Consider the following 12,957-nt stretch of genomic DNA (forward strand, 5'->3'; position numbering starts at 1 on the left):
AGACAATCATGATCGATTAAGATACTCTATGTTTGCTCATACTCGTGTTTTTACGAGAATAAAAACACTTTTCTAGTTGAGATAATCTCATCACATTTTTGTTACCTTATATGATAATTAAAGGATAAAAATAAACTTCCAAGTTAAAACTTCAAATTATCTTAATAATCTTTCTCTTGGCATTTTTAACAAAACCTTTAAAGTAAAAACCAACACTTCAACTCTTAATAGTCACTTATTGTAACTTTCCAAAAACCGACTCAGAAGAAATCGCGTTTTGAAACCAAAAGAGGTCATCCCTAAATTTGAGTTTTGACTTTGGAATTCTTGATAAGTAAATTGATTTGGTTTAGTGGTTAAGTGTTCTAAGTACGTGTGTGAGGTTTTGGGTACGAATCCTGTTTCTAGAAATCTTGTCATTTTGCTTAAACCCTTACCTTTGAATGTTGGTTTATAAGTTAAACTTAGTTAATTGATGTCAAGAACGAGTTTGTTGGTTCGATGTTTGTGGTCCTATGTTCGAATCTCGGCTTGTGTTAGGGAATGTTTATTTTTTGAATTTTGTTAAAAGGTTGTTAGTTTCATTTGGTTATCTAAAACCTTTCAGAAACCTCCGGCACTATTATTTTCTTTTTGTTCTTTCTTTTTCTACGACAATTTCTGTCATTCTGTTTGCGTTTCAGTTTTTGCATTTTGGTTCCTTATTTTTAAGTGAGTAGTCTTTTTGTTATGTTACGTTACACTGATTTTGTACGGGATTTGACTTCTCCTTCTAGTTAATTCACTGGCTGGTAAGTTCGATTTAAAGTTGACATAACAATGATTTTGGAATGTTAGTTTTAGTGATTTGACTGCGAATTAATCGTTTTGTTAGGCAGTTGCTTGTCGTTTAGGGATGAGAATTCATCTTTGTTGCTCCTACATCGAGTCCGTATCAGGTGGGTGGTGAAACCCTTCTTTTCCTGTGTTTTTAGTCGTTGAAAAATAGGATTGTTGACACTTCACGGTCAAAGACATGGGTGTGTGCCCAGGCTGTGTGAGCCACACGGACAAGGACATGGGCATGTAAGTCACACAGGCAAGCACATAGGAGTGTGTCCAAGTCGTGTAACTCACTGTTTGTGAATTAAGACCACACAAGTAAGTGACACAGGTGTGCGTCAGGCCATGCAGAACACATGGGTAAGCACACGGGCGTGTGCCAAACCGTGTAGAGTCACACGAGCTAGTTCTTAGGTCGCATGAAACCACATGGGCTTGGGAAACAATATTTGGAATTTTTCTCTGAGGCCATAAGCGTCATCCGAAATGGGTGCAGGTCTATTGTAAAGTCCGTATAATCTGAATTAGGCTATATAACTTGATATCTGATGATCTGATAATGAACAACTTGTGATCTGTATGTATATCTATTATGGTTAAACCTAAGTGAGGAGGATCTGTTAGAACGTAATGTGTTATTGTTTATGTGTTCGAATTATCCAGGTACAATCTGTATTCTATTAAGTTTGTTGGCATGCCTCTGTGCTACTCTGTTGATGAGGAATATACGATATCTGAACATGTTAGACTGATTGTTACTGATTTTGATTTATAATCATGCATGTGACTTAATGGAAAATCTGATATGGTCTGTTGAGGTTTGACAAGTCTGTTTTACGAAACATGGACTCCAATATTTACTGATTTTGTTATTGAGAGACAGCATGACATTACATGCTTATTACTCTTATTCTGTATAAGCATGTCATGACACACTGCATGAAATTTGGGCTGATGTAAAAGAAGGAAGTTCCTGGCAGTTTAATGATATGCATTATTTGGTGGTTTATCCACACTTCTATTTCGGCAGTTCGACTATACTATAGTGGCTTGACTACATGTATTCGATCTAGCAGTTTTAACTGCAAAATACTAGTGGCACTGTCCACAGTTATTTGTTGGTGTGATCTGGCTGGATGAGTTCTGGGTAACTCTATTTCAGTGTGTAGCGAAGTTGGATAGGATGTTTTGATAAATCTACATTCTAATCTGTTTAAAAATTACTACATCTGCATAAACATACATGCTTTTTTCTACTCTATCCCGTTCTGTTCTGTTCAATATTACTCTGCTCTGTTCCAATCTGTTATGCTCTATTTGGTTCTGTTCTGTTTGAATTTATTTGTTCTACTTTGTTCTATTTTGCTTTGTTCTGTTATACTACCTCTGTTGAAATCTTTGTGATACTCTAGATCTATTCCATACTGGTTATACAACTGTTATCAAATGCTTGTGTTACTATGATTTATATATTATACTCTATTTAATTGTATTTGAGTTTGGTTATACGCGATGCTTGGTGACTCACCATTTGTCTTACTTTTATTTGTTAGGAAAACATCTGATTTAGAATTGGACGGTATGCGAGAGCTCGGATTATTTTGAACTAAGATAACTATAATTTAATCCTTACGATTGTAATCTGTTTTGGACTTGTCTTATTTTTCTTTTTATAATCTCGTCAGTATCTACCAAGTCTAAAATGAAACTAAACAAATCATCTAAATTGACTAAAATGAATTTTTGGTTTTCAAAGTTAAACTCTAAAATGAAATACGTTTTTACAACATTGTTGTAACTCGTCCAGATTCAGCTTAAACTTCTAGGCTGGGTTTGGAGTGTTACACTTATGTTTGCTTCTGGGTAAATTATCAATTTGTGTATTATTTGGTACTTGTACTTTCATAAAAATGTCCAATGTGGTAGTTATACATTAGATGTTCAATGTGGTACCGAATTATCAATATATATATTACGGTACCTTGAGTCAACATCCATAGTAAATACTAAATCAACCAATGAAAATTTGACACATTGTTTTTTATTTTTTCCAAATAATCAATTTCATATGGATAATATAATATTTTATGAATAGATAAATAAAACATAAAAAATGAAATGGCAATAAATCAAGTTATTCAACCTCTCATTCAAGTTCAATAAGTCAAGTAAGATAAAATTTTTGGAAAATTTTGGCTTGCATAAATTTTGAAAATTTTTGGAAAATTTAGAGTTTTTAAAAAATTGAAGAAATTTTAAGTTAAACTGATTGGTTTAGTATTTTTTTTTGTTTTATTTATCTTTTTTCACATGATATTATATTATCTATGTAGAATTGGTAATCTGAAAAAAATTCACGTGCTCAATTTCCATTTGTTGGTTGAACATTTACTAAAGTTCTTCACTTCAAGTAGCATAATAATACACAGATTGATAATTTAGGTACCACATTGAATATTTTCAATAAGTACCACATTGGACATTTTATGAATATATATGTACTAAATAATACACAAATTGATAATTCATGTACCGCATAAGCCAAATGTTCAAGGATTAAGGGTGAGACAAAAATAACTAAAATTATAAGAAAGTGGATTTAAATCCAGAATCTCTCTCACACAAGCACAACACTTGACCTCTAAACCAGATTAATTCACTTATCAGATTTTAACAATCCAAAAATACAAGATTTGGGGCATTACATTTTTAGAAGGACTAATTTGCTCAATTTGAAAATTAAAAGAGACTAAAGAGGTATTTTCACCATATAAATACACTTAAAGTTGACAATAATTGTGATCAATCCAGCTATTTGAGGGCACTTTGCATTCCTTGTTTATTTGCTTTGCATTTTCTCATCTCTGATTAAGATTCCCACTGCAATCGTTCTCACCATCATTTTTTCTCTTCAGGAAAAATTAAAATATTCTCTTTTCTCTGTTTTTCTCTTCTTTAATTTCTCAAATTTACTCTGATTCCAACTCTCCTCCTTTTAACAGGATAAAGAAGAAGGTACCTCCTATTTTCTTTTTCTTGAATCGCTTCTCTTTTGTTTTCTTTTATTTGCCCCCAAAAAAAAAAACCTGCTTTTACTTTGTGTTTTTGCTTCAGTTGAAGTTCCATTTATTTACAGTAGGAGCAGCAGCAGCAGCTCGTAAACAGTGATGAACTGGGGTAAGTTTGGAGACAGGAATCTCTTCCTTATTCTCATTAATATTGGTTTTATTTTAGCTATTAAACTCAATTAAAACAGTGTGTGTTGAAAAAAATAAAAGGTGAAAAAGAGATTGGTATTCCCAACTCATTCCTTTTTTGTTGGATCATTTTTTGTGTTTCCAGTTTAATCACTTCAGCTTGAATAAATAGATAAATAATGTATCAAAGCTTCACTTGAGATCCCTTCAACCATCCATTACCAAAATAAGATTTATATGCAAATATGATTACGAGATAGTATTAAATTCAAAAAAGGGACAATTGCATAAAGGCCGTTATACTTTTGGGTTTGTTATAGTGTAGCCCCAAAACTTTCAAAATGTCCAATTAAGCCCCTACACTTTGTTTTCGTTTGCTAAATTGGTCCCTGACTCTAATGGCGTCAGAATTTATGCTGACATCGCATGCGGTACAATCGACCTGCTACGTGGCCATATGTTGACCTTTGACCGGATAAGTGAGACCCTTGTGAGCAAATTTTTTTTTTCATAGAAACATTGTTTTGATAGATGAAAACAAATTGGAAACCCTGAACAACCAAAGCATGCAATTGGGGAGGATTTTTTTATTTTTTATTTTTAATTTGATGCTCTAATCGCAGATAAAGAGCTGAAACTTTGAACAGCCAAAATTTAATTTTGATATTACCAAAGAAAATAAAAGAAAAAGGCAAAATTACATAAAAGTGCCTTTTGAAGGCAGTCAAAGTTCCACTTCTAGACAAGTAGTGTACTCTGAGTAGTCGATGCGCCACAACAGCATAAATCTTGACTCCGTTAAGGTAAGGGACCACTTTAGTAAACAGAAATAAAGTGTAGAGACTTATTGGATATTTTAAAATTGTAGAGGTCACATTAGAACAATTTTCAAAATATAGGGATCATTCATGCCACTAACCTTTAAAAATTTTAATATCTAATATTTTCTTTATCTAATATTCACAGCAGTGATTAATTCTTTGATCACGAGTGTTCTTTAAAATAGCAAAACATTTTAATTAAATTGATGCACCAAATCAATTTATCACATTAAGAAAAAAATTTTAAATGCCATTTTTAAAACAAACAACAAAATATTAAATACTTTTTTTTTAAATTTCACAAATGGTGTATTAAATAATTACGACAAATAAGCATAAGCTTGACTTCATTACAATTTTAAATATAAAATTGTTGTCATCATCTTTGTATAGCATATATAAATAAATTATTATTATTATTTGGAATAAGGGTAACACAGTTAAAACTCGTGTCAAATAAATATTTAATAAGAGCTTTAACCAATGGTGCATTCAAGTCAAGACATTATTATTTTTTGATACAATGTTCAATTGGGAGGAGAACAAAGAGGAAAGTGTGGTGATTTGATGGAGGTCAGTTCACCTAAAGAGGCATGACAAGCTACTTAGGGAGCACCCATGACCAACTCTTCGTTTCCACTCTGAGTCCCTAATGGTGAATAGTTAGCCTTCCCGAAACCTTGCTATTCATCTGGCCCTTAGTCTCAATGGAGGAGCTCGACTTGACATAGGCAATACACTCACTTGACAGCCATTCTTGAAAGACACCTGCTTTTTAGGTGTGAACAAGTCCTTGAAGACCACTAAGTCACACCTAAGCACGACAAACTCTACTGATTGAATGAAAAATAAAATGGATCCCACCATGCCTATCTTTTATGCACCTCATGGCAATGATCACTTGTCCTGCCACATCACACTAACAAATAAGAGGATCTCCTCTATAAATGCCCTCACGACAATGTATAAGGGATTGGCCTTTTTGAGCCCTTTAGCAATCTTTGAACACTTATCCTCCTTAGCTTCTCCTTATCTTTTTGTATTTTTTGACTCTCCACCTCTTTAGATAAATTGATCTCCATCGAACCACCACACCTTCCTCCTTATTCTCCTCCCTGTTGAACATTGTATCAACGTTATTATTATAAAAAGTATTTTGTATTTTATGTTTATTAAAATTTATTTGTAGGATTACCTTAACTCATGTTAAACTCTTAAATTAAATTACAAAATGTAACAAAAAAATATATGTATTATTTCATCAGCACTTTAATGCAAATTTAAAATTTTGGTTCAGAGCTTCAATTGTTTTGGTTTCAGATTTAAAGTTGGAGTATTTTGTGTGAAGCAAGGAGACCCAGCTTTCAACTCTGCTGTTTTAAAACATTGCATATAACATATCTTCATCTCAAGCGTGGTAAGCTTCATATTTTTCGTCACCATCTTTCATTTCTTTTTGTGGTTCACGTCAAGTGTATATCGTCTTCTATTTTGCCTAAGCTTATCAGATTTGTTATTTCAATTCAGATTAACGACAATGGCGGAAGCGTTCTGCTTGGCCGCTGCTTCTAATGCCGTAGGAACACTGATGGTTGACTATTTGGTGAAGCCAATAGAACGTCGTATTCGCTACTTATTTCGTTTTCATAAGTTAATTGAAGACCTCCACCAACAGCAAAAAAATATGAAAAGAGAACAAACTCGAGTTGAAGAAGACGTTAAGGAGGCAAAATTGCAGATTCAAACTCAAGTAATTGAGGACTATGTAGATGAATGGCTGACAAATGTAGACAATGCCTTGAAAGATGTACAGAATTTGGACAGTAGAGTTGAAGAAAATAAGAGATGCTTCTGTTGTTGTCCTAATTGGTGTTGGCGATATCAATTAGGCAAGGAGATAGAGAAGACGACAGTGTATATCAGTAAACTTGTAGAAGACTCTCACTTTGAACGAATCGGCCATCGTGCGGAGCTTCCTGGCTTAGAATTCTTCACATCTAAAGATATTTTGGCTTCCAAATCTTCAACTGCTGCATTCAACAAGATCATGGAAGCATTAAAGGACGATAAAGTTAACATGATCGGAGTGTGGGGGATGGGAGGGGTGGGCAAAACCACCTTAGTCAAAGAAGTCGGTAAAAAAACCAAAGAATCAGGATGTTTTCGTAAAGTTATTGAAGTTATTGTGTCCCAAAATTCAATTATTGAAAATATTCAAGATAAAATAGCAGATTTCTTGGACTCACAGTTCGAGAAGAAAACTAAAGAAGGGAGAGCAGGAGAACTATGGCTTCAATTGGAAAAAGAAGAAAAGGTCCTCATAATCCTTGATGATATGTGGAATGAGGTCCACTTGAAAGAGATAGGCATTCCGCTATATGAAAATGGGAAGGGATGTAAAATCATTTTGACAACACGTCGCAAGACAGTATGCGAATCCATGGAATGTCAAGTTATTATTCCGATGGATGTTTTGGAAAGTGATGAAGCATGGGCTCTATTTAGAATGAAAGCTAAGCTTAATGAAAGAGTTTCAAGGGATATTCTTGAGGAGGCTGAGAAAGTTGCAAAAGAATGCAAGGGTCTACCGGTAGCGATTGTAACGCTAGCAGCGGCTCTAAAAAGTACAAAGACCAGTAAAGGATGGGAAGTGGCCCGCAAGAAACTTGAAAGCAGTAGATTAGTGGAAATCGGTAACATTGGAGAAGAAGAAAAAAATGCCTACTTGTGTATCAAGATGAGTTATGAATACTTGAAGAAGGAGACGACCAAGAGATGCTTCTTATTGTGTGGTTTATATCCAGAGGATCATTCAATTAAAGTGGAAGATTTGGTGCGATATGCTTGGGGTTTGGAGTTATTTGGCAAGGCTGACTCAATTGGAGAAGTGAGGATTGAAGTTTTGGAAGCCATTGATTACCTCAAAGATTCTTGCTTGCTGTTAGAAGATGAAGTTGAAGATGAAGATGGAGATGGTGGAAGGTATGGTCCTTAAACTTTAGAGCTTATTCCTTTTGACCAGTTGATCTTTTTGTAGATTTAGGAGTAGAATTGTCTTTCGAAGTCCACCAGCTCAGCCAAACAAAACTATCTTTAGACTCAAAATTATTATTTGTTTATAAATAATATCATTTACATATAAGTATGAACTTTAAATTAATAACTGCAAGTTATCGATGAAAATAAGAAAAAAAATTATCTAAATAAGTAATTTTATTATTTCATATTAAAATAAAATTAATATTTAAAATATAATTCACATTTTATTAATCTGCTTCAAAATAAATAAAATTTAAATATTAAATTCTCATTCATTTATTTTAATTTTAAATTAATAAAATCCTCTATTGAAGTATGTTAATAAAATAAAATAAAATAAAAATATAGTTGATTAACCTACAAATATCTAAACTTTTAATTTTATGATAAATTTGTTAAAAGAAAGTTATTAAAATCTTACAAAAGCTATTAGTATAATTACTTTTAACAACATATTGAAAAATATTATTAAACATTCAAGTTTGAAATTATGTGTTTTAGATGTTTAAAAATTCTATTATTCGTAAGAATTGCAAATTTCATCATATAATATATTAATAAATTTATTAGTTTTAAAGATAAATATTTATAAATTAATAATATAACATGTATAACATCTTAATAAATTTATTAATTTTATGATAAATAATTATGAAGTAATGATATTTTATCTATAATATATTAATGAAATGTATCAAATTCTTTAAGTAACATTTATTTTAAAAAAAGTTTAGATAATCTAATTTGTTCATAAAAATTTCAAAAATAAAATATCATTTAAATTTAGTAAAATAAAATAATGTAAATTTTATTTCCTAATTACATAAAATATTAATGCTTATTTAAATATTAGTTCAACATATTTTAATGTAAATAGAATGTGGTGAACATATTTTAATATAAATAGCATGTGGTACAAATTTATGTGGTACATTCAATCGTTAATATCTCAGAGTTAGCTAAGCAAAAAATTATGTCAATGATACCAATATCAAAATTCATAATTTTAATTGTTGGATAATCGAGTCTAAATCTCTCGAATAGTAAAATGATATTAATTGTAGTAAATTTTAAAAAAATCGGTAATCAAATTGATATGAAAATATATAAACAACGAATATCAAATATTAATAAAATAATATCAAATATCAAATTTTTAACATACATGACATATTTTTAATCTTTTCATACTATATTATTATTTATTTTATGTGATTTATATTACATAATATATAAAATAAAATAAAATTATATTACAAATGTATTCTCTTTTATTTTGGCTTGATTAGGTACGCTAAGTTACATGACATAGTTTGTGATGTTGCTCTATGGATCACATCAAAAGAAAAAAGTGATTTTATGATCAAATCTAGATGGGAGTTACTAAACAAAAGCTCTGGATCTTGTAATGCAATCTCATTGTTGGACAGTGGAAAGAAAAAATTTCCTGATAGATTAATGCATTCGAAGCTTGAGATCCTGTTGCTTAAGAACTGCGATGTACAAGGTACATGTTTTCTAGGAATGAAAGAACTAAAAGTTTTAAGTCTTACAGTTACAGATGATTGTACGGGGGTTGTTTCCTTGTACGCTCTTATGCTCCTGCCAAAACTTCGTGCTCTGCATTTGGAGAATTTTGTGGACTTTTCGTTCCTAGGAAACCTAAGGACACTTGAGATTCTGAGTTTGAGTGGTTCGAAATTCTAGGGTTTGGCAGATGAATTAGGGAGGTTGGAAAATCTAAAGATGTTGGATCTAACTGATTTCAGTTGTGTAGTTTCCTCAAGCTTTCCCCGTAATGTCATTCGAAGGTTATCTCAGCTAGAGGAGTTGTACCTTCGAGGATTAAAGATGAGAAATGATATCTTTCTAGAGATAAAATTTTTGACCAGATTAACGAGACTAAATCTTGAGGTATCTTCTCCACATTTTCCTCCAGACTTTGAGTTTCCTGAATTAGAAAAATACAAAATCTACATAAACCTTGAAAGGTCCGTTTTTGGTCAAAATTTTGATGCAGCAAGATCCTTGCAAATTTACAAAGTGTTTCCTTACAATGCAGTTTCCCAATTACTTGGGAATTTAGAGTCTCTTGCAGTGTCAGATATCAAGGATGAGTATGTAGAATGCTTGACTAATAAAACACAACAAAAGGTGTCGGTATCAATGATCTTACGAAACCTAAAACAAGTGAGAATTGAACACTGCAGCAATCTAAACGTGGTATTTCAAACGGAGGAGGTGGAAGAAAATGAAGCTCCACTCCTCTCAAATTTAAAGATTTTATTACTTGGAAAGCTGCCAGATTTGAATTGCATATGGGAATTGCCAACCCAACATGTAAGACTTGAAAGCCTAGTTGAATTGACTATAGTAGATTGCCCACGTTTGAAATCACTCTTTTCAGTTTCTCTTGCTCAAAGTCTCGTACTCTTGGAAAAACTTTACATAAGCTACTGTGATGAGTTGAAGCAAATTGTGACAGAATTGGAAGGTGACGAGGGAGAAATATCATCGGCCATCAATTCGCATACTTCTTTGTGTTTCCCAAAGTTAACAAAGCTCGACGTAATTAATTGTGATGGTTTGGAGTATATTTTTCCAATGCCGCTGGCACCACAAGGGCTTCAGGGTTTGACTCTTAGCATAGAGTATTGCTGTCAATTAAAACAAGTGTTCAGAGTTGCCAATGATAATACGCTACAACACCAGCAGTCCTGGAGATCCTTATCGTCCTTTTCAATAAATGATTGCCCTCTATTAACTGATTCAGTTGTTCATTTAGAAGCTGAGAAAGCTTCCATAAAGGTCCATTCTTTTTCTCCCTTTCTAATTACATTATTGAATTTTTTTTTCATAAAGGATTCATAACTCAGTTTTCATATTGATTTTACAGCAAAATATTTACGATATTTTAACCATACTACAAATGGCACTGTTATGTATGTGGAAATAAGTAATACAAAAATAGTAATTATTGGTGGTTCAAAAATATCATTAGTTTTTTATATAAAAAAACCACATCAGCAACCTTGTTAATTTTACATTTTTTAATAATTTTACAATTATATATTTATTTGTATTCCACAAATGCATTATTTTATTACACAAATAACATTTTTATGAGTTTGATTACTTTAGCTTTTAATTTTTAAGGAAGCAATATTTTTACGTCTTCATTAAATGTACATTACTCTAATTGATATATATATATATATATATATATATATATGTGTTTTAATGATGAATGATTTGCGTGAATTACAATCAGGGTGTTCGATTGTCAGCATTCAAGGATTCTTTCAAAACTTCGAAACAACTTCGATTATCAGAAATTAAGGATCATAATCTGGTCCCAGAAGCTAATGAAGATGGACTAAATGGATTAACTTCACTTCGACTTTGGGATTGCGAGGATCTTGAAAGCTTGGTTGATACCACCACTACTGCAACAAAGAATGGGCCAACTTCAGCATTCACTCATTTGGAGACATTATTTATAGCAGACATGCTTCGATTAGAAGCCTTATGCAAGGGTCAGCCGGCACAAGGTTTCCTCAAAAACTTGAAACATCTGGAAGTTAGATGTTGTTATAAGTTGCAAGTGGTGGATGAGCTCCTTCATGACAGAGAAGAAAATCAAGAGCACCCACTTTCAAATTTACAATCTTTGGTTCTCAACGATTTACCAGAATTGAGACGGATATTCAAAGGCTCACCTCACTCTTTCACCCTCCAAAGTCTTAAGGATGTAGACATATATCGATGCCGAAATTTGAAATCCCTCTTTTCACCTTCCCTTATTCAAAGCCTAGTGCTTTTAGAAGAACTCAAGATTCGAGGCTGCGACGAATTGGTAACTCTTTTCGTTGATGGTGAAATAGAATCAAAGACTTCTTCCCTTCCTCTCCGCTTGCCCAAATTGAATACTCTTTGCATCGAAGGGTGTTCAAAACTGGAATATGTTGTGCCAATCACTTTGGCCCAAGGTCTTCCAGCTCTTGAATCGCTTTCGGTTTCTTCGTGTGATGAGTTAAAGCAAGTATTCGGCATGCCAAATGAACAAGATGGAGTTCAACACCATGGTAGCCTGCTCCTTCCAAGTCTACAAGATCTAAAACTTAGTTGGTTACGAAACTTGACTAGTTTTGTCCCACAAAACTATATTGTCAAAGCACCATCTTTGAAAAAATTGGATGCTTCTGGTTGTTCTAAAGTGATGAACCTTCCCATTCGACAAGCCAACAATCAGCTGGAGTTATGGTTAGAGGTACACTTTTCTTACTCTTTTTTCCTTTTCTGGATTTTTTATTTGATTTTTCTAATTATTAAACTTTTTCATACCATGCCCCTCCTAACCTTAAAGTTGAGCTTAAAAAATATATAAAAATAGTTGTATTCGCTGTGTATAATTATCATATATCTTGTTGGTAATTGTTATGCTAATCTGTTCTTATATATATATATATTTTATGATACCAATATGTTATTATATTAATCTAATATTTAATTTATTCTTTCATTAATTAATGATTTGTTTTCATTTATGTAATGAATTACAATTAGGAAACTGGATTATCGGCATTTAAGGAATTGTTATGCAATACAAAAGATCTTATTCTCTATGATATTGAGGATCACAAAAATCTCGTCCCAGATCTTATAGATTTGGAACATTTAGACGGATTAACTTCCCTCTCTATTAGCAGCTGGCAAGGTGGTGAATGCTTGGTTGATATATCACAAGCAATGATGAATTTCAAGTGCAATGACCAATCTCCCAAGTGTTTCTTGCAAAATCTCAAAATTTTAAGAGTTGTTAATTGTGGAAATTTTTCAAAGATATTTCGAATGGATGATGGAATAGAATCAAACGCACGTTACTTGCCAAACTTGGAAATTATGGAGATTCAAGGATGCTCGAGTTTAGAATATGTCTTCCCACATGCTTCAGTTGGAGTTTTTTCTCATTTACGAAACATAGTACTTGTTGAATTGAGAAACTTGAGGAGTATTGTTGGAGGAAACAACTTTCTGGAAGCACCAATTTTGGAAATTTTATATATCCAAGGATGTTC

General features: G+C 32.4%; 1 protein-coding gene across 2 annotated transcripts; it reads left to right on the forward strand.

Annotated features, from left to right (window-relative positions):
• The first annotated feature begins 3,627 nt into the window (after nt 1-3,627).
• Nucleotides 3,628-7,982, forward strand: LOC108481146 (disease resistance protein At4g27190-like). Of its 2 annotated transcripts, none has more exons than XM_053031130.1 (4): nt 3,628-3,837; nt 3,937-3,999; nt 6,161-6,257; nt 6,368-7,982. In XM_053031130.1, exon 4 carries the CDS (start codon nt 6,378-6,380, stop codon nt 7,833-7,835), a length of 1,458 nt encoding a protein of 485 aa, XP_052887090.1. In that variant the 5' UTR covers nt 3,628-3,837; nt 3,937-3,999; nt 6,161-6,257; nt 6,368-6,377; the 3' UTR covers nt 7,836-7,982. The 2 variants fall into 2 exon arrangements, with proteins under 2 accessions (XP_052887090.1, XP_052887092.1); XM_053031132.1 differs by having other exon boundaries at nt 3,959-3,999.
• The last annotated feature ends 4,975 nt before the right edge of the window (nt 7,983-12,957 follow it).

The sequence above is a fragment of the Gossypium arboreum genome, chromosome 1 (genome assembly GCF_025698485.1).
Source record: "Gossypium arboreum isolate Shixiya-1 chromosome 1, ASM2569848v2, whole genome shotgun sequence".
Classification (NCBI taxonomy): Eukaryota; Viridiplantae; Streptophyta; class Magnoliopsida; order Malvales; family Malvaceae; genus Gossypium; species Gossypium arboreum.

What these genes read in the sequence shown, in the direction of transcription:
- LOC108481146 (XM_053031130.1), top strand. Translation starts at nt 6,378, where the DNA reads ATGGCGGAAGCGTTCTGCTTGGCCGCTGCTTCTAATGCCGTAGGAACA.